Source organism: Bombina bombina, chromosome 3 (assembly GCF_027579735.1).
Source record: "Bombina bombina isolate aBomBom1 chromosome 3, aBomBom1.pri, whole genome shotgun sequence".
NCBI classification, from domain to species: Eukaryota; Metazoa; Chordata; class Amphibia; order Anura; family Bombinatoridae; genus Bombina; species Bombina bombina.
Window position 1 is genome coordinate 1,252,130,394 of NC_069501.1, and position 26,364 is coordinate 1,252,156,757.

At 42.5% G+C, this 26,364-nt stretch overlaps 1 protein-coding gene across 2 annotated transcripts in view; it reads right to left on the reverse strand.

Moving 5' to 3' along the window:
- The window catches only part of ARAP1 (ArfGAP with RhoGAP domain, ankyrin repeat and PH domain 1), an 860,101-nt gene that overhangs the window by 74,580 nt on the left and 759,157 nt on the right, over positions 1–26,364 (reverse strand). For both annotated transcript variants that reach the window (XM_053708778.1, XM_053708779.1), the window contains 3 exons: positions 9,614–9,749; positions 8,855–8,957; positions 8,576–8,771 (listed from right to left, as the gene is read on the reverse strand). In XM_053708778.1, coding sequence (XP_053564753.1) covers positions 8,576–8,771; positions 8,855–8,957; positions 9,614–9,749 — 435 coding nt within the window. The remainder of the gene's footprint in view (positions 1–8,575; positions 8,772–8,854; positions 8,958–9,613; positions 9,750–26,364) is intronic.

The window sequence follows — 26,364 nt, forward strand, 5'->3', positions numbered from 1 at the left end:
GGGATGTGGATTGCTGACAGGTGGCAAGAGTGAGACTCTGCCCAGCGAATTATCTTTGATACTTCCATCATTGCTAGGGAGCTTCTTGTCCCTCCCTGATGGTTGATGTAAGCTACAGTCGTGATGTTGTCCGACTGAAACCTGATGAACCCCCGAGTTGTTAACTGGGGCTAAGCCAGAAGGGCATTGAGAACTGCTCTCAATTCCAGAATGTTTATTGGTAGGAGACTCTCCTCCTGATTCCATTGTCCCTGAGCCTTCAGAGAATTCCAGACAGCGCCCCAACCTAGTAGGCTGGCGTCTGTTGTTACAATTGTCCAGTCCGGCCTGCTGAATGGCATCCCCCTGGACAGATGTGGCCGAGAAAGCCACCATAGAAGAGAATTTCTGGTCTCTTGATCCAGATTCAGAGTAGGGGACAAGTCTGAGTAATCCCCATTCCACTGACTTAGCATGCACAATTGCAGCGGTCTGAGATGTAGGCGTGCAAAGGGTACTATGTCCATTGCTGCTACCATTAAGCCGATCACCTCCATGCATTGAGCTACTGACGGGTGTTGAATGGAATGAAGGACACGGCATGCATTTTGAAGCTTTGTTAACCTGTCTTCTGTCAGGTAAATCTTCATTTCTACAGAATCTATAAGAGTCCCCAAGAAGGGAACTCTTGTGAGTGGAAAGAGAGAACTCTTCTTTTCGTTCACCTTCCATCCATGCGACCTTAGAAATGCCAGTACTAACTCTGTATGAGACTTGGCAGTTTGAAAGCTTGAAGCTTGTATCAAAATGTCGTCTAGGTACTGAGCTACCGCAATTCCTCGCGGTCTTAGTACCACCAGAAGAGCACCCAGAACCTTTGTGAAGATTCTCGGAGCCGTAGCCAATCCGAATGGAAGAGCTACAAACTGGTAATGCCTGTCTAGAAAGGCAAACCTTAGATACCGGTAATGATCTTTGTGAATCGGTATGTGAAGGTAAGCATCCTTTAAATCCACTGTGGTCATGTACTGACCCTTTTGGATCATGGGTAAAATTGTCCGAATAGTCTCCATTTTGAACGATGGAACTCTTAGGAATTTGTTTAGGATCTTTAAATCCAGGATTGGCCTGAAAGTTCCCTCTTTTTTTGGGAACCAAAAACAGATTTGAGTAAAACCCTTGTCCCTGTTCCGACCGTGGAACTGGATGGATTACTCCCATTAATAAAAGCTCTTGTACGCAGCGTAGAAACGACTCTTTCTTTATTTGGTTTGTTGACAACCTTGACAGATGAAATCTCTCTCTTGGGGGAGAGTATTTGAAGTCCAGAAGGTATCCCTGAGATATTATCTCTAGCGCCCAGGGATCCTGGACATCTCTTGCCCAAGCCTGGGCGAAGAGAGAAAGTCTGCCCCCCACTAGATCCGTTCCCGGATCGGGGGCCCTCAATTCATGCTGTTTTAGGGGCACCAGCAGGTTTCCTGGCCTGCTTGCCCTTGTTCCAGGACTGGTTAGGTCTCCAGCCTTGTCTGTAGCGAGCAACAGATCCTTCTTGTTTTGGAGCAGAGGAAGTTGATGCTGCTCCTGCTTTGAAATTCCGAAAGGAACGAAAATTAGATTGTCTAGCCTTAGGTTTGGCTCTGTCTTGAGGCAGGGCATGGCCTTTACCTCCTGTAATGTCAGCGATAATTTCTTTCAATCCGGGCCCGAATAAGGTCTGCCCTTTGAAAGGTATATTAAGTAATTTAGACTTAGAAGTAACGTCAGCTGACCAGGATTTTAGCCACAGTGCTCTGCGCGCCTGAATGGCGAATCCGGAATTCTTAGCCGTAAGCTTAGTTAAATGTACTACGGCATCTGAAATAAATGAGTTAGCTAACTTAAGAGCTTTAAGCCTGTGTGTAATCTCATCTAATGGAGCTGATTCAAGTGTCCCTTCCAGAGACTCAAACCAAAATGCTGCTGCAGCCGTGACAGGCGCAATGCATGCAAGGGGTTGCAATATAAAACCTTGTTGAACAAACATTTTCTTAAGGTAACCCTCTAACTTTTTATCCATTGGATCTGAAAAGGCACAGCTATCCTCCACCGGGATAGTGGTACGCTTAGCTAAAGTAGAAACTGCTCCCTCCACCTTAGGGATCGTTTGCCATAAGTCCCGTGTGGTGGTGTCTATTGGAAACATCTTTCTAAATATCGGAGGGGGTGAGAACGGCACACCGGGTCTATCCCACTCCTTAGTAACAATTTCAGTAAGTCTCTTAGGTATAGGAAAAACGTCAGTACTCGACGGTAGCGCAAAATATTTATCCAACCTACACATTTTTTCTGGTATTGCAACTGTGTTACAATCATTCAGAGCCGCTAACACCTCCCCTAGTAATACACGGAGGTTTTCCAGCTTAAATTTAAAATTTGAAATATCTGAATCCAATCTGTTTGGATCAGAACCGTCAGCCGCAGAATGAAGCTCTCCGTCCTCATGTTCTGCAAGTTGTGACGCAGTATCTGACATGGCCCTAACATTATCAGCGCACTCTGTTCTCACCCCAGAGTGATCACGCTTACCTCTTAGTTCTGGTAATTTAGCCAAAACTTCAGTCATAACAGTAGCCATATCCTGTAATGTGATTTGTAATGGCCGCCCAGATGTACTCGGCGCCACAATATCACGCACCCCCCGAGCGGGAGATGCAGGTACTGACACGTGAGGCGAGTTAGTCGGCATAACTCTCCCCTCGTTGTTTGGTGAAATGTGTTCAATTTGTACAGATTGACTTTTATTTAAAGTAGCATCAATACAGTTAGTACATAAATTTCTATTGGGCTCCACTTTGGCATTAGCACATATAGCACAGATGTCTTCCTCTCAATCAGACATGTTTAACACACTAGCAAATAAACTAGCAACTTGGAAATACTTTTCAAGTAATTTACTATAATATGAAAACGTACTGTGCCTATAAGAAGCACAGAAAGAGTTATGACAGTTGAAAGTTAATAAACTGAAAGGTTATAGCATCAAATCTTTGTAAAAAACACAATTTTAGCAAAGGCTTGTTCCCATTAGCGAAGGATAACTAACCCTGATAGCAGAAAAAAAAGTTACAGAAATAAACGTTTTTTATCACAGTCAACTACAATCTCACAGCTCTGCTGTGAATGATTACCTCCCTCAAAACAAGTTTTGAAGACCCCTGAGTTCTGTAGAGATGAACCGGATCATGCAGGAAATACAATGAGCTTCTGACTGAATTTTTTGACCTCCCCCTCACACACAACAGTGAGAGAGATCAGTAAACTGTCATAAATTAAATAAAACAACTGCCAAGTGGAAAAAATAATGCCCAAAACATTTTATTCACCCAGTACCTCAGAAAATTAAACGATTTTACATGCCAGCAAAAAACGTTTAACATAAATTAAGTGTTATTAAAGAGCCTGTTGCCAGTCCCTGCAAATTAGGCTAAAGTCTTATGCACACAGTATAATTCCAGTGAAGTGCCATTCCCCAGAATACTGAAGTGTAAAATATACATACATGACAGCCTGATACCAGTTGCTGCTACTGCATTTAAGGCTGAGTTTACATTATATCGGTATGGCAGAATTTTCTCATCAATTCCATTGTCAGAAAATAATAAGCTGCTACATACCTCTTTGCAGATTAATCTGCCCGCTGTCCCCTGATCTGAAGTTTACCTCTCCTCAGATGGCCGAGAAACAGCAATATGATCTTAACTACGCCGGCTAAAATCATAGTAAAAACTCAGGTAGATTCTTCTTCAAATTCTACCAGAGAAGGAATAACACACTCCGGTGCTATTATAAAATAACAAACTTTTGATTGAAGGTATAAAACTAAATATAATCACCATAGTCCTCTCACACATCCTATCTAGTCGTTGGGTGCAAGAGAATGACTGGTAATGGCAGTTAGGGGAGGAGCTATATAGCAGCTCTGCTGGGTGAATCCTCTTGCACTTCCTGTTGGGGAGGAGTTAATATCCCATAAGTAATGGATGATCCGTGGACTGGATACACTTAACAAGAGAAATTAGGAATTTAATTAAAACCACACTTAGGTCACCTTCTGTAGTAGAAAGTTAGGTTATGTGCATCAATAATATCTGGTCTGACGTACAGGTGAAAGACTGTATGTATTGAGTTAGTAACACTGTGGTTAAGATTATAAATCTCTGCAGATCTGCTGCAGTCATGAAAGGTTAAACGGCACTAACTTGTCTGTTACTATACAAAAGGGGATGTATTATAGATATTATAACACAGCTGTTAAGTAATATAGTACTCTTAGATTATGATAGAGATGCAATTTGTTATAAAGAAGTTTGGGTAACTAATAACAGATCGTTCCATGGGTTGTATGAAAACAGTATATCTTTGTTAAATACTTTGTAGATATATTTTTTATTTTTTCATTTTGGTTCGATAGTCACCTACAAATATATATTATATCGATATATTCTTAGTGTTCCCACATTCAATTTGGTTGGATTACAGCTACTTATATTTACCCGGTTATAGTGATACCCTTAAGTGAACGCTAGGGTAGTTGTATATTTAACCACTTTTATATGTTTTCTAGATAAACCTTAAGTTAATATCTTAGAGTGCATCTGGTTATAGATGTTAGCGGTTTATTGCTAGTAATATCCGCGCATACTCTGCGGTATATACTACTCAGGTATCTTTCCGTATAATGCAGCGTATAGAGTTAACTGCATGTAGCAGCTAAATTTGTCGAATCCGTGATATAAGAGAGTAATATTAGTAAGACTTAAGTGCACGTTAAAATAGTGGTGCACTTAGCCTCGCACAAGCATATCTTAGGAGGTAACTGATCGTAAGTATTAGCGATTTTATAAATGATAATTTCCACCAGTAGACTGCAGTATATATTAATAAAATGTCAGTCGATGTAATGTAGCATTAAGAGTTAACTGCTTACAAAGCATCTGTTAGACAAATCTGTAATACAACTGGGAACGCTAAGATAGTAGTATATTTAGCCCAATGTATGCGTTTTCTCGATCAATTTTATCAATTATAATGTCCGCTAGTACTCTGCGGTAAATATTACTAAGGTACCATTCAGTGTGATACAGAGTTTTAAGTTAACTATTGTTATAACATCTGTTAAGCAGATTAGTAGTACAGCTAGATAATATTAACAGGACTCCAATTTCCAAATAAATAGTATCATCAGAAACCAGAATATAATATTGAGAGTTAAATATATCTACTACATTAATAAGGTTACTAAGTGCTGACTAAAAACACAGGAGCTCCTAGGACTCCTCACCAAAACCCTAATCTTCCTGACATGTTTTGCCGTTACCGGCTTTTTCAAAGGAATCACTGCACTGCCGGTCTTCAGCTTTTTATGGCGTGTTGAAACACGCCCACAAGTATGACGTCCATTTTAGGGGATAGATTATTGGTTGATAGCTTGTTAAAGGGACACTCAGGTCAAATTAAATTTTCATGATTCAGATACAGCATGTAATTTTAAACAACTTTCCAATTTACTTCCATTAAAAAAAATGTGCACATTCTTTTATATTTACACTTTTTGAGTATCCAGCTCCTACTGAGCATGTGCAAGAATTCACAGACTATACGTATATGAATTTGTGATTGGCTGATTGCTATCACATGGTACAGAGGGAGTGGAAATATACACAACTTTGAAATTTGTTAGAAAAAAATCTACTTATTTGAAATTCAGAGTAAATGCTATTGTATTGTCTTGTTATCTTGCATTTGTTGATTATACAAATGTGCTGTGTTGACTGGTCCTTTAATACCCGTCTTGTTTACAACAGAAGCGTAAAGGTTGTATTATTGGTTCAGGCGCACACACATCTCCCATCTGACAGAATGTTAATACTTGCAGAAAGTAAATCAGTTGTCTGAAACGTCTATTGACAACCCAGAAATCCTATATTTTCACCCACATTCTCCTGGTATTATTCAACATCTATAGTTATTTTTTAAGTGTATTTATAGAAATCTAAAGTTTCATCAAATGACGTCTAGTGCTGCGCGCATTATTATGTCTGGTTTAATAAAGATGTTTCGTTACTCTGTTTCTTCGGTTTCCTACCCGTGTTCAATGAAAACTTATTTCCTATTGAAGTTGTATCTATCTTAAAATTACCGCTATTGTATATTACATATAAGAACCATCTAAATTGTATAAAGTTTGACATCATACTATTAATTAGCTCATCTTTACATATACTAGAATGGAATAGAATTAGAATGAAATTAAAATTAGAGATACTCGTGACAGAAGTGATCCAATTATGGTTCTTATTCTTGTCATATTCCTTAGGGAAACCCCTACTCAGTGAACTTAGATTAGTGTTAGTTTCTTAGTGAGACACCATATTGTGATACAGGGCTACAACGTATATGAATGTGTTAACATATGTGCTTATGTATCATAGGGCAATACATGCCTATACATGTGTATGTGCTTATATGCAGGCCGTAAAAATGTGAAAACTATAGTTAGATCATTTATATTAACGTTTATAATATTAACTACTCGTGAGTGATAACGTGAAACAAACTAATGTGGTAAAAATTAGAGGGTTAGTATATAGGTCTTGGGAAAGTGCGAGGAAGTCGGAAGGAGAGGAGGAAGAAAGTCATTAAGAGGAGGCAATTAACATCTCAACATCAAGTTTCTTAATATATAGATGGTTATGTGTGATAAGGTATATTGGATTTAATATCCAGTATAGATTCAGAATCGATTGTTTCATTGGACATATATTTACAGTAGAGCATTGGGCTTAATATATACTACAGTCTACTGGTGGAAATTATCATTTATAAAATCGCTAAGTTACCTTCTAAGATATGAGCTATGCTTGTGCGAGGCTAAGTACACCACTATTTTAACGTGCACTTAAGTCTTACTAATATTACTCTTTTATATCACAGATTCGACAAATTTAGCTGCTACATGCAGTTAACTCTATACGCTCACGGTGCATTATACCGAAAGATTCCTGAGTAGTATATACCGCAGAGTATGCGCGGATATTACTAGCAATAAACCGCTAACATCAATAACCAGATGCACTCTAAGATATTAACTTAAGGTTTATCTAGAAAACATATATAAGTGGTTAAATATACAACTGCCCTAACGTTCACTTAAGGGTATCACTATAACCGGGTAAATATAAGTAGCTGTAATCCAACCAAATTGAATGTGGGAACACTAAGAATATATCGATTTAATATATATTTGTAGGTGACGATATCAAACCAAAATAAAAAAATAAAAAATATATCTACAAAGTATTTAACAAAGATATACTGTTTTCATACAACCCATGGAACGATCTGTTATTAGTTACCCAAACTTCTTTGTAACAAATTGCATCTCTATCATAATCTAAGAGTACTATATTGCTTAACAGCTGTGTTATAATATCTATAATACATCCCCTTTTGTATAGTAACAGACAAGTTAGTGCCGTTTAACCTTTCATGACTGCAGCAGATCTGCAGAGATTTAGTGTTACTAACTCAATACATACAGTCTTTCACCTGTACATCAGACCAGATATTATTGATGCACATAACCTAACTTTCTACTACAGAAGGTGACCTAAGTGTGGTTTTAATTAAATTCCTAATTTTATAAGTTATTGAATAAAAGTTATGTTTTACTTAATATCACAAGTTTAGTCATTATATGCTGTCCCAACATATTTGAAACTATTAACCTTGAGTGCTAGTTTGTGTATTCTTCAAAGAACAAGTCTCACCTTGTTCTTTCTAATTAAAATTAATATTTCAAATACACCAGCACCCTTACCCGATATACTAAAAAAAAAAGAATTCCTGTGGCATAATAAAGGTTTTTTTTTAGGTTTAATTTTTAAACTCTATAGTAATGCAATTGGTCCTTTCGTTTGTAAAAAATGTTTGCAAGCACTGCTACCATAGAGTGCTAAAGGCACACTCCTATACTTTTTGAACCTACCTAAGTTTACTCTTCAACAAGGGATATCAAGAGGAAGAAAGTAATATTGTCAATAGAGAAACATTTGAAAGTTGTTTTAGATTGCATGCTGTCTGAATTAGGAAAGTTGAACTATGATTTTACTGAGCCTTTTTAACAGTCTTACAGCTTATTACAGTTCAGTGCCTGTGTACCCTCTATCTTTACAATAGGTTAGCAAATTAATAGGAACAGCTGATACAGCTTCTGATTGGCTGTAACACAGTACTTGCCAAATAGGAAAAAAAAGTGCTGTGGAGCAGGGCAGTGGCTCATAGTTAGAGAGCAAACACAGGGAGTGATTAAACAAAAATTGCATAGCACATTAGCAAAATATTAAATAACTCTGACTGGAAACATTAAATACTAACTTTTATTTTCTACTAACTTTTACTAGAAGGATTTTTGGTAATGCAAGTGTATGACTGTATATAAATATCTTTATGATCTAAGCAAATCAGAAGCATTATCAATATATAAACCCAGGTAAGGTTGTTAGCCCTTTATTTTTGGCAGTTCCTTCTCACAAATATATTACCGCAGACGTACAGAGCTCAGAAAGCTTCTTCAGGTGCACGACCTCCACTGTGTCGCTGTCCTCAAAGTACATGAACAGCCTGTTCCTGCAGAGAGAGAACCAGCCAATCATTGCACGCTCCAGGCTGCGCCCGCCCTTGTACTGCAGCCTTCCAATACGCTCAAAGTCGTGATTGAGAAGCTCCTCAGCCTTCAGGGGCAGAAAGCACTGGAGAGGACAGATGACAGATGTCAGTTATAGACCTTGTAACCCAGTCGGTACCCGTCCGGCAGACAGGGGCGCCACTTTACCTTGGTGATCGACTTCACCCACTCCCTGGCTTCCTCAGCGTTATCTACACCAAACAGATAGAGTCTCTCAGACTGGGTGTAAATCTCAAATGTGCTCTCGAACCTGCCAGGTGAGCGGGAGAGACACAATTTTTACTTATTAAAAGGGACATTAAACACTAAACACATACTACATAGAATGAAGCATTAAAGAAAAGATTAATCTGAGAATAACAAGTAGATGTATTTAATAAAGTTGTATTAGCTGTTTAAATATTGACAAAATAAATGTAAAGTTTTAGTGTCTATAAAACAATGGGAGCTGCCATGTTGTAACTTAGGTTACCTTCTCTGCTGTGGCCAATTAGGGACAGGCATAAATAGGTCACTAGAGTGTGCAGCCAATGGCTGTGTTGAATATAACAGTCTTCTGCACTTCCATTTCTAACAGGAACTGAAAAGCTCACAATTTCAGAATGGAATTAGAGAAAAAAGGGGACAAAATAAAGTATATTGCAGAGTTTTTTTATATATATATACCATTTTTCATTTTTTATTACCATCTCAAAGTGTTTAATGTACCTTTAAGTCCCTTTAAGTGCACTCAAGAAGCCTTGAATAATTTGTGTAAAACATTACCAACATTTTATAAAAAATATACACTTTGTATATAGAACCTATTCACTTCTTATTGCTACTCAAGTGGTTTTCAATCTAATTTCTATAAGAAACTGAGATAAGAAAACATAAGTTTTCTATGTCAGTTCTGCTCATACTTACCCATGTGTATCTGGAGGGTTGATAGCGATACAAACAATCTCATCTATTTTAATCTCCCCGTTGGGTGTCGAGCTGTGGTTGTTCTCATAGTAGCTCAGAATGTCATCGTTGAGCACACACCATCTGCGGCTGAACTCTGCAACGCAAACAATAAAAAGCGCTTGGTCAATGCAGATAACCACAGTAACCATGGCACTACTCACAGTAACCATGGCACTATCCACAGTAACTATGGCACTACAAACACTAAACATGGCACCACCCACCGTAACCATGGTGCTACTTACAGTGACTATGGTACTACAAACAGTAAACACGGCACTACCAAAAGCAACTATGGCACTACCCACAGCAACCACAATACTACTTATTGTAACTATGGCCCTACCCACAGCAACTATTGGACTAACCACAGCAACCATGACACTACCCACAACAACCATGGCACTACCCACAGTAACCACAGCACTACCCACAACAACCAATGGACTACCCACAGTAACCATGGCACTACCCACAGTAACCATGGCACTACCCACAGTAACCATGGCACTACCCACAGTAATTCAGTTAAGCACAGTTGTAAGGAGCACCAATTAGGATGAATATGACTCCGGTGAATAAAACTAAACTTTTATTTTACAAAAGTCACTTCCAGCACAAAGTTAAAAAACTGGTCATTCTGACCGTACATGTTAATAACTACGAACCATAGTGAGAAGGAAGAAACAGCTTACGCGTTTCGGCATAAGCCGTAGTCATAGCATAAGGATCTAAGTTCCTTTCCTCTTTTAAAAAGACTTACATGTTTACTATTGGTCATTCCTGATGACACACCTTCTCTCCTATTGGACATTATAATTAAGTATACTCTGATGTTCACTGCACCTATTATACATTCAGTATTCCTTGCAATCATTTATTGCACATAAATATTTCGTTTTTAGTAGGTAATGTTAAATTTAGTATTCCTTACATTCATTGCACATAAATATTTAATCTGTTATATTACGTAAACATTGATTACGTTTGTCAGGGTGTATCAGCTCCCCCTAATGTGCTGGTAGTGACGTGCTGATATCTCAGGGTGTATCAGCTCCCCCTCTCTCCAGGTGCTGCTCAGCCAATTGAATCACAAGAAAGATCCAAGGATATGAAGCTCAACTCTGTGTAGCATTCAAATAGGAAAAACAAAGGTGCTGGAACTGTGCTTAATTCTAAAAATGTGTTTATTTAAAAACAAAAGCAGTGAGTTAAAAGAGGGGTGTCCGAGTTTTACCCCATGTGTTGTTTTTTAATAAACACATTTTTAGAATTAAGCACAGTTTTAGCACCTTTGCTTTTCCCATTTGAATGCTACACTGAATTGAGCTTCATATACTTGTATCTTTCTTGTGATTCAACTGGCTGAGTAACACCTGGAGAGAGAGGGTGAGCTGATACACCCTGAGATATCGGCACGTCACTACCAGCACATTAGGGTGAGCTGATACACCCTGAGATATCAGCACGTCACTACCAGCACATTAGGGTGAGCTGATACACCCTGAGCTATCAGCACGTCACTACCAGCACATTAGGGTGAGCTGATATACCCTGAGATATCAGCACGTCACTACCAGCACATTAGGGTGAGCTGATACACCCTGAGATATCGGCACGTCACTACCAGCACATTAGGGTGAGCTGATACACCCTGAGATATCAGCACGTCACTACCAGCACATTAGGGTGAGCTGATACACCCTGAGATATCAGCACGTCACTACCAGCACATTAGGGTGAGCTGATACACCCTGAGATATCAGCACGTCACTACCAGCACATTAGGGTGAGCTGATACACTCTGAGATATCAGCACGTCACTACCAGCACATTAGGGTGAGCTGATACACCCTGAGATATCAGCACGTCACCACCAGCACATTAGTGTGAGCTGATACACCCTGAGATATCAGCACGTCACCACCAGCACATTAGTGTGAGCTGATACACCCTGAGATATCAGCACGTCACCACCAGCACATTAGTGTGAGCTGATACACCCTGAGATATCAGCACGTCACTACCAGCACATTAGGGTGAGCTGATACACCCTGAGATATCAGCACGTCACTACCAGCACATTAGGGTGATCTGATACACCCTGAGATATCAGCACGTCACTACCAGCACATTAGGGTGAGCTGATACACCCTGATATATCAGCACGTCACCACCAGCACATTAGGGTGAGCTGATACACCCTGAGATATCGGCACGTCACTACCAGCACATTAGGGTGAGCTGATACACCCTGAGATATCAGCACGTCACTACCAGCACATTAGGGTGAGCTGATACACCCTGAGATATCAGCACGTCACTACCAGCACATTAGTGTGAGCTGATACACCCTGAGATATCGGCACGTCACTACCAGCACATTAGGGTGAGCTGATACACCCTGAGATATCAGCACGTCACTACCAGCACATTAGTGTGAGCTGATACACCCTGAGATATCGGCACGTCACTACCAGCACATTAGGGTGAGCTGATACACCCTGAGATATCGGCACGTCACTACCAGCACATTAGTGTGAGCTGATACACCCTGAGATATCAGCACGTCACCACCAGCACATTAGGGTGAGCTGATAGACCCTGAGATATCAGCACGTCACTACCAGCACATTAGGGTGAGCTGATGCACCCTGAGATATCAGCACGTCACTACCAGCACATTAGGGTGAGCTGATATACCCTGAGATATCAGCACGTCACTACCAGCACATTAGGGTAACCTGATACACCATGAGATCTCAGCACGTCACTACCAGCACATTAGGGTGAGCTAATACACCCTGAGATATCAGCACGTCACTACCAGCACATTAGGGTGAGCTGATACACCCTGAGATATCAGCACGTCACTACCAGCACATTAGTGTGAGCTGATACACCCTGAGATATCAGCACGTCACCACCAGCACATTAGGGTGAGCTGATAGACCCTGAGATATCAGCACGTCACTACCAGCACATTAGTGTGAGCTGATACACCCTGAGATATCAGCACGTCACTACCAGCACATTAGGGTGACCTGATACACCCTGAGATATCAGCACATCACTACCAGCACATTAGGGTGAGCTGATACACCCTGAGATATCAGCACGTCACTAACAGCACATTAGGGTGAGCTAATACACCCTGAGATATCAGCACGTCACTACCAGCACATTAGGGTGAGCTGATACACCCTGAGATATCAGCATGTCACTAACAGCACATTAGGGTGAGCTTATACACCCTGAGATATCAGCACGTCACTAACAGCACATTAGGGTGAGCTGATACACCCTGAGATATCAGCACGTCAACACCAGCACATTAGGGTGAGCTGATACACCCTGAGATATCAGCACGTCACTACCAGCACATTAGGGTGAGCTGATACACCCTGAGATATCAGCACGTCACTACCAGCACATTAGGGTGAGCTGATACACCCTGAGACATCGGCACGTCACTACCAGCACATTAGTGTGAGCTGATACACCCTGAGATATCGGCACGTCACTACCAGCACATTAGGGTGAGCTGATACACCCTGAGACATCAGCACGTCACTACCAGCACATTAGTGTGAGCTGATGTACCCTGAGATATCAGCACGTCACTACCAGCACATTAGGGTGAGCTGATACACCCTGAGATATCGGCACGTCACTACCAGCACATTAGGGTGAGCTGACACACCCTGAGATATCAGCACGTCACTACCAGCACATTAGGGTGAGCTGATGCACCCTGAGATATCAGCACGTCACTAACAGCACATTAGGGTGAGCTGATACACCCTGAGATATCAGCACGTCACTACCAGCACATTAGGGTGAGCTGATATACCCTGAGATATCAGCACGTCACTACCAGCACATTAGGGTGAGCTGATACACCCTGAGATATCAGCACGTCACTACCAGCACATTAGGGTAGGCTGATACACCCTGAGATATCAGCACGTCACTACCAGCACATTAGGGTGAGCTGATACACCCTGAGATATCAGAACGTCACTACCAGCACATTAGGGTGAGCTGATACACCCTGAGATATCAGCACGTCACTACCAGCACATTAGGGGGAGCTGATACACGCTGAGATATCAGCACGTCACAACCAGCACATTAGGGTGAGCTGATACACCCTGAGATATCAGCACGTCACTACCAGCACATTAGGGTGAGCTGATATACCCTGAGAAATCAGCACGTCACTACCAGCACATTAGGGTGAGCTGATACACCCTGAGATATCAGCACGTCACTACCAGCACATTAGGGTGAGCTGATACACCCTGAGATATCAGCACGTCACCACCAGCACATTAGGGTGAGCTGATACACCCTGAGATATCAGCACGTCACTACCAGCACATTAGGGTGAGCTGATACACCCTGAGATATCAGCACGTCACTACCAGCACATTAGGGTGAGCTGATACACCCTGAGATATCAGCACGTCACTACCAGCACATTAGGGTGAGCTGATACACCCTGAGATATCAGCACGTCACTACCAGCACATTAGGGTGAGCTGATACACCCTGAGATATCACCATGTCACTACCAGCACATTAGGGTGAGCTGATATACCCTGAGATATCAGCACGTCACTACCAGCACATTAGGGTGAGCTAATACACCCTGAGATATCAGCACGTCACTACCAGCACATTAGGGTGAGCTGATACACCCTGAGATATCAGCACGTCACTACCAGCACATTAGGGTGAGCTGATACAACCTGAGATATCAGCACGTCACTACCAGCACATTAGGGTGAGCTGATACACCCTGAGATATCAGCACGTCACTACCAGCACATTAGGGTGAGCTGATACACCCTGAGATATCAGCACGTCACTACCAGCACATTAGGGTGAGCTGATACACCCTGAGATATCAGCACGTCACTACCAGCACATTAGGGTGAGCTGATACACCCTGAGATATCAGCACATCACTACCAGCACATTAGGGTGAGCTGATACACCCTGAGATATCAGCACATCACTACCAGCACATTAGGGTGAGCTGATACACCCTGAGATATCAGCACGTCACTACCAGCACATTAGGGTGAGCTGATACACCCTGAGATATCAGCACGTCACTACCAGCACATTAGGGTGAGCTGATACACCCTGAGATATCAGCACGTCACTACCAGCACATTAGGGTGAGCTGATACACCCTGAGATATCAGCACGTCACTACCAGCACATTAGGGTGAGCTGATACACCCTGAGATATCAGCACGTCACTACCAGCACATTAGGGTGAGCTGATACACCCTGAGATATCAGCACGTCACTACCAGCACATTAGGGTGAGCTGATACACCCTGAGATATCAGCACGTCACTACCAGCACATTAGGGGGAGCTGATACACCCTGAGATATCAGCACGTCACTACCAGCACATTAGGGTGAGCTAATACACCCTGAGATATCAGCACGTCACTACCAGCACATTAGGGTGAGCTGATACACCGTGAGATATCAGCACATCACTACCAGCACATTAGGGTGAGCTGATACACCCTGAGATATCAGCACGTCACTACCAGCACATTAGGGTGAGCTGATACACCCTGAGATATCGGCACGTCACTACCAGCACATTAGGGTGAGCTGATACACCCTGAGATATCAGCACGTCACTACCAGCACATTAGGGTGAGCTGATACACCCTGAGATATCAGCACGTCACTACCAGCACATTAGGGTGAGCTAATACACCCTGAGATATCAGCACGTCACTACCAGCACATTAGGGTGAGCTGATACACCCTGAGATATCAGCACGTCACTACCAGCACATTAGGGTGAGCTGATACACCCTGAGATATCAGCACGTCACTACCAGCACATTAGGGTGAGCTGATACACCCTGAGATATCAGCACGTCACTACCAGCACATTAGGGTGAGCTGATGCACCCTGAGATATCAGCAAGTCACTACCAGCACATTAGGGTGAGCTAATACACCCTGAGATATCGGCACGTCACTACCAGCACATTAGGGTGAGCTGATACACCCTGAGATATCAGCACGTCACTACCAGCACATTAGGGTGAGCTAATACACCCTGAGATATCAGCACGTCACTACCAGCACATTAGGGTGAGCTGATATACCCTGAGATATCAGCACGTCACTACCAGCACATTAGGGGGTGAGCTGATACACCCTGAGATATCAGCACGTCACTACCAGCACATTAGGGCGAGCTGATACACCCTGAGATATCAGCACGTCACTACCAGCACATTAGGGCGAGCTGATACACCCTGAGATATCAGCACGTCACTACCAGCACATTAGGGTGAGCTGATACACCCTGAGATATCAGCACGTCACTACCAGCACATTAGGGGGAGTTGATACACCCTGAGATATCAGCACGTCACTACCAGCACATTAGGGGGAGTTGATACACCCTGAGATATCAGCACGTCACTACCAGCACATTAGGGTGAGCTGATACACCCTGAGATATCAGCACGTCACTACCAGCACATTAGGGTGAGCTGATGCACCCTGAGATATCCGCACGTCACTACCAGCACATTAGGGGGAGTTGATACACCCTGAGATATCAGCACGTCACTACCAGCACATTAGGGTGAGCTGATACACCCTGAGATATCAGCACGTCACTACCAGCACATTAGGGTGAGCTGATACACCCTGAGATATCAGCACGTCACTACCAGCACATTAGGGTGAGCTGATGTACCCTGAGATATCAGCACGTCACTACCAGCACATTAGGGTGAGCTGATGTACCCTGAGATATCAGCACGTCACTACCAGCACATTAGGGTGAGCTGATGCACCCTGAGATATCAGCACGTCACTACCGGCACATTAGGGTGAGCTGATACACCCTGAGATATCAGCACGTCACTACCAGCACATTAGGGTGAGCTGATACACCCTGAGATATCAGCACGTCACTACCAGCACATTAGGGTAACCTGATACACCCTGAGATATCAGCACGTCACTACCAGCACATTAGGGTGAGCTGATACACCCTGAGATATCAGCACGTCACTACCAGCACATTAGGGTGAGCTGATACACCCTGAGATATCAGCACGTCACTACCAGCACATTAGGGTGAGCTGATACACCCTGAGATATCAGCACGTCACTACCAGCACATTAGGGTGAGCTGATACACCCTGAGATATCAGCACGTCACTACCAGCACATTAGGGTGAGCTGATACACCCTGAGATATCGGCACGTCACTACCAGCACATTAGGGTGAGCTAATACACCCTGAGCTATCAGCACGTCACTACCAGCACATTAGGGTGAGCTAATACACCCTGAGATATCAGCACGTCACTACCAGCACATTAGGGTGAGCTGATACACCCTGAGATATCAGCACGTCACTACCAGCACATTAGGGTGAGCTGATACACCCTGAGATATCAGCACGTCACTACCAGCACATTAGGGTGAGCTGATACACCCTGAGATATCAGCACGTCACTACCAGCACATTAGGGTGAGCTAATACACCCTGAGATATCAGCACGTCACTACCAGCACATTAGGGTGAGCTGGTACACCCTGAGATATCAGCACGTCACTACCAGCACATTAGGGTGAGCTGATACACCCTGAGATATCAGCACGTCACTACCAGCACATTAGGGTGAGCTGATACACCCTGAGATATCAGCACGTCACTACCAGCACATTAGGGTAAGCTAATACACCCTGAGATATCAGCACGTCACTACCAGCACATTAGGGTGAGCTGATATACCCTGAGATATCAGCACGTCACTACCAGCACATTAGGGTGAGCTGATATACCCTGAGATATCAGCACGTCACTACCAGCACATTAGGGTGAGCTGATATACCCTGAGATATCAGCACGTCACTACCAGCACATTAGGGTGAGCTGATATACCCTGAGATATCAGCACGTCACTACCAGCACATTAGGGTGAGCTGATATACCCTGAGATATCAGCACGTCACTACCAGCACATTAGGGTGAGCTGATATACCCTGAGATATCAGCACGTCACTACCAGCACATTAGGGTGAGCTGATATACCCTGAGATATCAGCACGTCACTACCAGCACATTAGGGCGAGCTGATACACCCTGAGATATCAGCACATCACTACCAGCATATTGTGTGCTATTGCCAAATGTGAGTACCCATTTTTGGATTTTGGTTGCATTATTTCATGCTCACTTTTGGTTGATCTGCACATGAGGCGCCCCTCTGTTTTGTGTTTCACTTTATGTTAATAAATTAGTATTTTATTCTAACAGGTCTCAGCAAATTGGTTCTGTTGGGAGGGAAGGGGTGATAACTTCTTTACTAGTGCCAGGGTGTTCTTGTTTTTAGTTTGTGTATCCTATAAACCTTACGTAGGGCTAAATTCTTATCCCTAATTATTTCCCTACCCTTGTTATGTAGGACCTATATAATAGACGAGACTAGTGTGTTGGGACTTTTATTGTGCGCTAAATTGAAATGTTGAACTAGTAGAGTGCCTAATTTTCCTTTTGTAATATTTATGACATGTTCCCTGATTCTTTGGAGGAACCTCTCTTGTTGTTAAGCCCAAGTAAGCCTCTCTTGTTGTTAAGTACAAGTTAGGAGATATATAGCGTACATTGCTCTACAGTTGAGACGGGCCTTGTGTTCAAATACTTTCCCAGTATTTTTGATGCTAAAGATATTCCCTATTTGTAGATAGTCACAAGCTTTACATGTTTGGTTACTACAATAAAAGGTTCCGGTATGTCGTAACCAAGAGCTATTTCTTTGTTGTGGATTTTTCAATTTGGTGGGTGCCATTTTGTTTCCTATGGATACATCGTTCTTAAAGGAAAACCTACAACCTTTTTTAACCGTTTCTACTAGTTTATCATCTGCTTGTAATAATGTCAAGTGCTTTCTGATTACCCCACATATTTGATCATACTGGTTACAATATGTAGTAACAAACGTAACCCTTTGATCCTTTGTTTGATAATCTGTTTTATCCTTAAGTAAGTCTGACATATTAATGATGTTAGTGACTTCATCTAGTGCTGTATTGAGTATTCAAGTAGGATACCCCCTATCAGTTTGTTTGTGTTCTTGCATGACTGATAAAGGAACTATCCGTTGAACAATTTTGCTTTAGTCTAGTATATTGCCCTTTTACCACTTATCTAAACATTCTTTTAGGGTGACTGCTGGCTGCATGAAGGAGCGAATTTCCTGTTATTGGTTTGGTGTATATTTGTATATTTCTGATTGTATTCCCTCCTCTACTGAGCCTCTCATACTTACATCCAGATAATGTGTGACCCACATTATTCGTGTTCAATAAATTTACAAATTCAGTTGCACTGTTTCTGTTACCCTTCCAAATTATAAGAAGGTCATCAATGAACCTTATATAATATACAATTTCCTCCCATAGATGTAGCACTGCCCCCTCCCCCCGAAAGAGAAAAAGTTGTGGGTGAGGAGAAATTGGGTTACTTCTAAAATGTACAATCTAAATGAATCACTGTAGTCGGTTTTCCTCCTTAGAAAGAAATCTAGTGCCTCCAATCCTTTGTTGTGAGGGATGGAAGAATAGAGTGCCTGTACATCAATGGTCAGCCACCCATATTCCTCCTTCCAAGTTCAATTTTCAACCTCTCTCAAGAGTTTTTTCATATCTTTGAGGTGACTGGATAATTCCTCAACTAATGGTTGTAAAATTCCATCCAACCATTGGGATAGATGTTCTGTCAGTGAGCCAATTCCGCTCACTATCGGTCTCCCCGAGATGCAATCTAGACCTTTATGTATCTTTGGGAGATGATTTAAAGTTGGAATAGTTGGATTATCTACTGTAAGAATTTTTTTTTTATTTCCCGATCAAAAAAGCCTTCCTCATAGCCATCATCTATTAGCTGTAAAATTTCCCTTTTAAATTTAGTAGTTGGATCAAAGTGTAATTGGGTGTATTGCTCAGGATCAGTTAGTTGTCTTATTGCCTCTTGGACGAAGTCTACTTTGTTCAGTAAGACAATGGAACCTCCCTTATCCGCTGCCCGTATTACCAGATCTTGATTTTTACTAAGTTTTTTAAATGCTAATTTTTGTTTGTGAGTGAGATTAGTTCTATTCTTAGATTGATATGCTAATTGATTTGTTGTCCTTTTCTACCCTCTGTTGGAATTGTTCTAGTAGGGGCCCTCGACTTTGGATGGGATAGCATAGCGCATGGTTTTTTAATTTGGGAGATTGGTTGAGTGGCATATTCTTTGAGGGAACTCTAGCATTTCTAAATCACATTCTTCATCAAAGGTTAGATGTTCCTCTATCCCGTGTGAATTTATTTTTTCATTCTTTAACCTGATTGAAACCTGGGGTGTTATCCTGAGAGTTAGGTTTCTGATTAGCCTGTTCACATCCAGTAATGTGTCAAATAAGTTGATGTCCTTTGCAGGGACAAAGTTAAGTTCTAATTACAATACCTCTCTCTCAGGAGCAGTTAGTTCATATGTAGATAAATTTACTATTGTGTTTCTTTGTACTTGCTCTGGGAGCGTCCCCTCCTGGAGGGATATCTCTCTTATCTTTGTGCTGATAAAAGAAACCTGGGCCAAATCAGCTTCCTTTAGTATGCCCTGTATAGCTACTCTATTTGGTTCCTCTATTTGATATTTTGAGATTCTTTCCTCTCTTGATGTTGCTTGTATTTGCCTGAAAGGTACGTGACCTGTTTTGGGTCTAACTACTTGTGGCTCTCTTTCTTCTATGTATGAATTAAAGTTTGGTCTGTCATCTCCACCTGGTGTGAAACCCTCCCCAGAGGATCCCTCTAGGGATTCAGCCTCACTTTCTGAAAATGTGACTTTTTTGTTATGTGATGGGGCATTGGTTTCATCCCTTGACCAATTGTTTCTATTATTTGTGTTGTTTCCACCCCTGGCTCTACCTCTGTAGAAACCTATATCTGTATCTCTTCTAAAGTTGCCGTGTTAGTTTCTGTTCCAGATGTACACCTTGTTAAGATCATAATCAGATTGATCTCTGAGATATTTTCCATGCTTAATATCCATAAGCATTTTTTTGACTGCTGCCACAGTCTCTTTCAAATTCTGATCAAACTTAAAGTGTACATCCTCACTTCGGGTTCCTAGTGCATCTTGTAATTTATCTATTTGTTTGGAAACTTCCTTAAGCATTTTAGTCTTATAATCAATAAGCAGCAACATAAGTTTGAGTGAACAGTCTGTCAAAGTTTTGTTCCATATTTTTATGAACTCTGCATCTTCCGTATTGAATGTGGGGAACTTGTTTATTCTTAGACCCCCTCGGAACCATTCACAATTTGTAATATTTATCCAAAGTCCAAATATCCCACTTGAGCTTGTTCTCTTTATTTAACTGTATTTTCAGCTCATCAAATAATCTTGGTAGTGTGAGCTTGGAATAGACCATTGTAAAAACAAAATCTAATTCTTCTAAATTGCCTACTCGTTCTGTAGGTTGCAATGAATCAAAGGTACTCATCTTGGTGCTGTGTGAGTTAATATTCGTAATAGGGACTTATAAGTCCAGCTGACAAGCGTGGGGACGCCCAAATAGCAAAGGGAACAAACAGTTTAATCCCACTATCCACAGTAACCATGGCACTACCCATAACAACCATGTCACAACCCAAAGTAACCATGGTACTACCCACAGTAACCATAGCACTTCCCATAAACACCATGGCACAACCCACAGTAACCATAGCACTTCCCATAAAAACCATGTCACAACCCACAGTAACCATGGCACTACCCACAGTAACCATGTCACTACCCATAACAACCATGGCACTACCCATAACAACCATGGCACTACCCAAAGTAACCATGGTACTACCAACAGTATCATAGCACTTCCCATAAAAACCTTGGCACAACCCACAATAAACATGGCACTACCCGCAGTAACTGGGGCACTACTCACGGTATTAATAAACAGCTGTGTGTACAGCCCCTAAACATATAATTGTCACTACAGAGACTACAAAAATGTTTAAATTTACTTATATTTTAAAATGTATCTAATTCTCTTGGTTTCCTTTGCTAAAACTGAGGTATGCTCAGGAGCATGCACATGACTTGAGCACTATATGTATAACAGTGTTATAAACATGTGCATGCTCCTGAGCATACCTCAGTATTAACACAGGAAACCAAGAGAATCAGGTAAATTTGATAATAACAGAATTTATGTTTACCTGATAAATTACTTTCTCCAACGGTGTGTCCGGTCCACGGCGTCATCCTTACTTGTGGGATATTCTCTTCCCCAACAGGAAATGGCAAAGAGCCCAGCAAAGCTGGTCACATGATCCCTCCTAGGCTCCGCCTACCCCAGTCATTCGACCGACGTTAAGGAGGAATATTTGCATAGGAGAAACCATATGATACCGTGGTGACTGTAGTTAAAGAAAATAAATTATCAGACCTGATTAAAAAACCAGGGTGGGCCGTGGACCGGACACACTGTTGGAGAAAGTAATTTATCAGGTAAACATAAATTCTGTTTTCTCCAACATAGGTGTGTCCGGTCCACGGCGTCATCCTTACTTGTGGGAACCAATACCAAAGCTTTAGGACACGGATGAAGGGAGGGAGCAAATCAGGTCACCTAAATGGAAGGCACCACGGCTTGCAAAACCTTTCTCCCAAAAAATAGCCTCAGAAGAAGCAAAAGTATCAAACTTGTAAAATTTGGTAAAAGTGTGCAGTGAAGACCAAGTCGCTGCCCTACATATCTGATCAACAGAAGCCTCGTTCTTGAAGGCCCATATGGAAGCCACAGCCCTAGTGGAATGAGCTGTGATTCTTTCAGGAGGCTGCCGTCCGGCAGTCTCGTAAGCCAATCTGATGATGCTTTTAATCCAAAAAGAGAGAGAGGTAGAAGTTGCTTTTTGACCTCTCCTGTTACCAGAATAAACAACAAACAAGGAAGATGTTTGTCTAAAATCCTTTGTAGCATCTAAATAGAATTTTAGAGCGCGAACAACATCCAAATTGTGCAACAAACGTTCCTTCTTCGAAACTGGTTTCGGACACAAAGAAGGCACGACTATCTCCTGGTTAATGTTTTTGTTAGAAACAACTTTTGGAAGAAAACCAGGTTTAGTACGTAAAACCACCTTATCTGCATGGAACACCAGATAAGGAGGAGAACACTGCAGAGCAGATAATTCTGAAACTCTTCTAGCGGAAGAAATTGCAGCCAAAAACAAAACTTTCCAAGATAATAACTTAATATCAACGGAATGTAAGGGTTCAAACGGAACCCCCTGAAGAACTGAAAGAACTAAGTTGAGACTCCAAGGAGGAGTCAAAGGTTTGTAAACAGGCTTGATTCTAACCAGAGCCTGAACAAAGGCTTGAACATCTGGCACAGCTGCCAGCTCTTTGTGAAGTAACACAGACAAGGCAGAAATCTGTCCCTTCAAGGAACTTGCAGATAATCCTTTCTCCAATCCTTCTTGAAGAAAGGATAGAATCCTAGGAATCTTTACCTTGTCCCAAGGGAATCCTTTAGATTCACACCAACAGATATATTTTTTCCATATTTTGTGGTAAATTTTTCTAGTTACAGGCTTTCTGGCCTGAACAAGAGTATCAATAACAGAATCTGAGAACCCTCGCTTTGATAAGATCAAGCGTTCAATCTCCAAGCAGTCAGCTGGAGTAGGACCAGATTCGGATGTTCGAACGGACCTCGAACAAGAAGGTCTCGTCTCAAAGGTAGCTTCCATGGTGAAGCCGATGACATATTCACCAGATCTGCCTACCAAGTCCTGCGTGGTTACGCAGGAGCTATCAAGATCACCTACGCCCTCTCCTGATTGATCCTGGCTACCAGCCTGGGGATGAGAGGAAACGGCGGGAATACATAAGCTAGGTTGAAGGTCCAAGGTGCTACTAGTGCATCTACTAGAGTCGCCTTGGGATCCCTGGATCTGGACCCGTAGCAAGGAACCTTGAAGTTCTGACGAGAGGCCATCAGATCCATGTCTGGAATGCCCCACAGTTGAGTGATTTGGGCAAAGATTTCCGGATGGAGTTCCCACACCCCCGGATGCAATGTCTGACGAATCAGAAAATCCGCTTCCCAAGTTTCCACTCCTGGGATGTGGATTGCAGACAGGTGGCAGGAGTGAGTCTCCGCCCATTGAATGATTTTGGTCACTTCTTCCATCGCCAGGGAACTCCTTGTTCCCCCCTGATGGTTGATGTACGCCACAGTCGTCATGTTGTCTGATTGAAACCGTATGAACTTGGCCCTCGCTAGCTGAGGCCAAGCCTTGAGAGCATTGAATATCGCTCTCAGTTCCAGAATATTTATCGGTAGAAGAGATTCTTCCCGAGACCAAAGACCCTGAGCTTTCAGGGATCCCCAGACCGCGCCCCAGCCCATCAGACTGGCGTCGGTCGTGACAATGACCCACTCTGGTCTGCGGGAGGTCACCCCTTGCGACAGGTTGTCCAGGGACAGCCACCAACGGAGTGAGTCTCTGGTCCTCTGATTTACTTGTATCTTCGGAGACAAGTCTGTATAGTCCCCATTCCACTGACTGAGCATACACAATTGAAAAGGTCTTAGATGAATGCGCGCAAAAGGAACTATGTCCATTGCCGCTACCATCAAACCTATCACTTCCATGCACTGTGCTATGGAAGGAAGAGGAACGGAAGGAAGTATCCGACAAGAGTTTAGAAGTTTTGTTTTTCTGGTCTCTGTCAGAAAAATCCTCATTTCTAAGGAGTCTATTATTGTTCCCAAGAAGGGAACTCTTGTCGACGGAGATAGAGAACTCTTTTCCACGTTCACTTACCATCCGTGACATCTGAGAAAGGCCAGGACTATGTCCGTGTGAGCCTTTGCTTGAGGAAGGGACGACGCTTGAATCAGAATGTCGTCCAAGTAAGGTACTACAGCAATGCCCCTTGGTCTTAGCACCGCCAGAAGGGACCCTAGTACCTTTGTGAAAATCCTTGGAACAGTGGCTAATCCGAAAGGAAGCGCCACGAACTGGTAATGCTTGTCCAGGAATGCGAACCTTAGGAACCGATGATGTTCCTTGCGGACAGGAATATGTATATACGCATCCTTTAAATCCACCGTGGTCAAGAATTGACCTTCCCGGATGGAAGGATTGTTCGAATGGTTTCCATTTTGGACGATGGAACCTTGAGAAACTTGTTTAGGATCTTGAGATCAAAGATTGGTCTGAACGTTCCCTCTTTTTTGGGAACTACGAACAGATTGGAGTAGAACCCCATCCCTCGTTCTTTTAATGGAACAGGATGAATCACTTCCAGAAGATAACCTTGGAAGACTATTTCTAGCGCCCAAGGATCCAGAACATCTCTTGCCCAAGCCTGAGTGAAGAGAGAGAGTCTGCCCCCCACCAAATCCGGTCCCGGATCGGGGGCCCGCATCTCATGCTGTCTTGGGAGCAGTGGCAGGTTCCTTGGCCTGCTTTCCTTTGTTCCAGCCTTGCCTTGGTCTCCAGGCTGGATTGGCTTGAGAAGTATTACCCTCCTGCTTAGAGGACGTAGCACTTGGGGCTGGTCCGCTTCTGCGAAAGGGACGAAAATTAGGTTTATTTTTGGCCTTGAAAGACCTATTCTGAGGAAGGGCGTGGCCCTTGCCCCCAGTGATATCAGAGATAAACTCTTTCAAGTCAGGGCCAAACAGTGTTTTCCCCTTGAAAGGAATGTCAAACAATTTGTTCTTGGAAGACGCATCCGCTGACCAAGATTTTAACCAAAGCGCTCTGCGCGCCACAATAGCAAACCCAGAATTTTTCGCCGCTAATCTAGCCAATTGCAAGGTGGCGTCTAGGGTGAAAGAATTAGCCAATTTAAGAGCACGAATTCTGTCCATAATCTCCTCATAAGAAGAAGAATTACTAATAATCGCCTTTTCTAGCTCATCGCACCAGAAACACGCGGCTGTAGTGACAGGGACAATGCATGCAATTGGTTGTAGAAGGTAACCTTGCTGAACAAACATCTTTTTTAGCAAACCTTCTAATTTTTTATCCATAGGATCTTGGAAAGCACAACTATCTTCTATGGGTATAGTGGTGCGCTTGTTTAGAGTAGAAACCGCCCCCTCGACCTTGGGGACTGTCTGCCATAAGTCCTTTCTAGGGTCGACTATAGGAAACATTTTTTTAAATATGGGGGGAGGTACGAAAGGTACACCGGGCCTGTCCCATTCTTTATTAACAATGTACGCCACCCGCTTGAGTATAGGAAAAGCTTCGGGGGGCCCCGGGGCCTCTAGGAACTTGTCCATTTTACATAGTGTTTCTGGAATGACCAGATAAACACAATCATCCAAATTGGATAACACCTCCTTAAGCAGAGCGCGGAGATGTTCCAACTTAAATTTAAAAGTAATCACATCAGGTTCAGCTTGTTGAGAAATTTTTCCTGAATCTGAAATTTCTCCCTCAGACAAAACCTCCCTGGCCCCCTCAGACTGGTGTAGGGGCCCTTCAGAAACAATATCATCAGCGGCCTCATGCTCTTCAGTATTTTCTAAAACAGAGCAGTCGCGCTTTCGCTGATAAGTGGGCATATTGGCTAAAATGTTTTTGATAGAATTATCCATTACAGCCGTTAATTGTT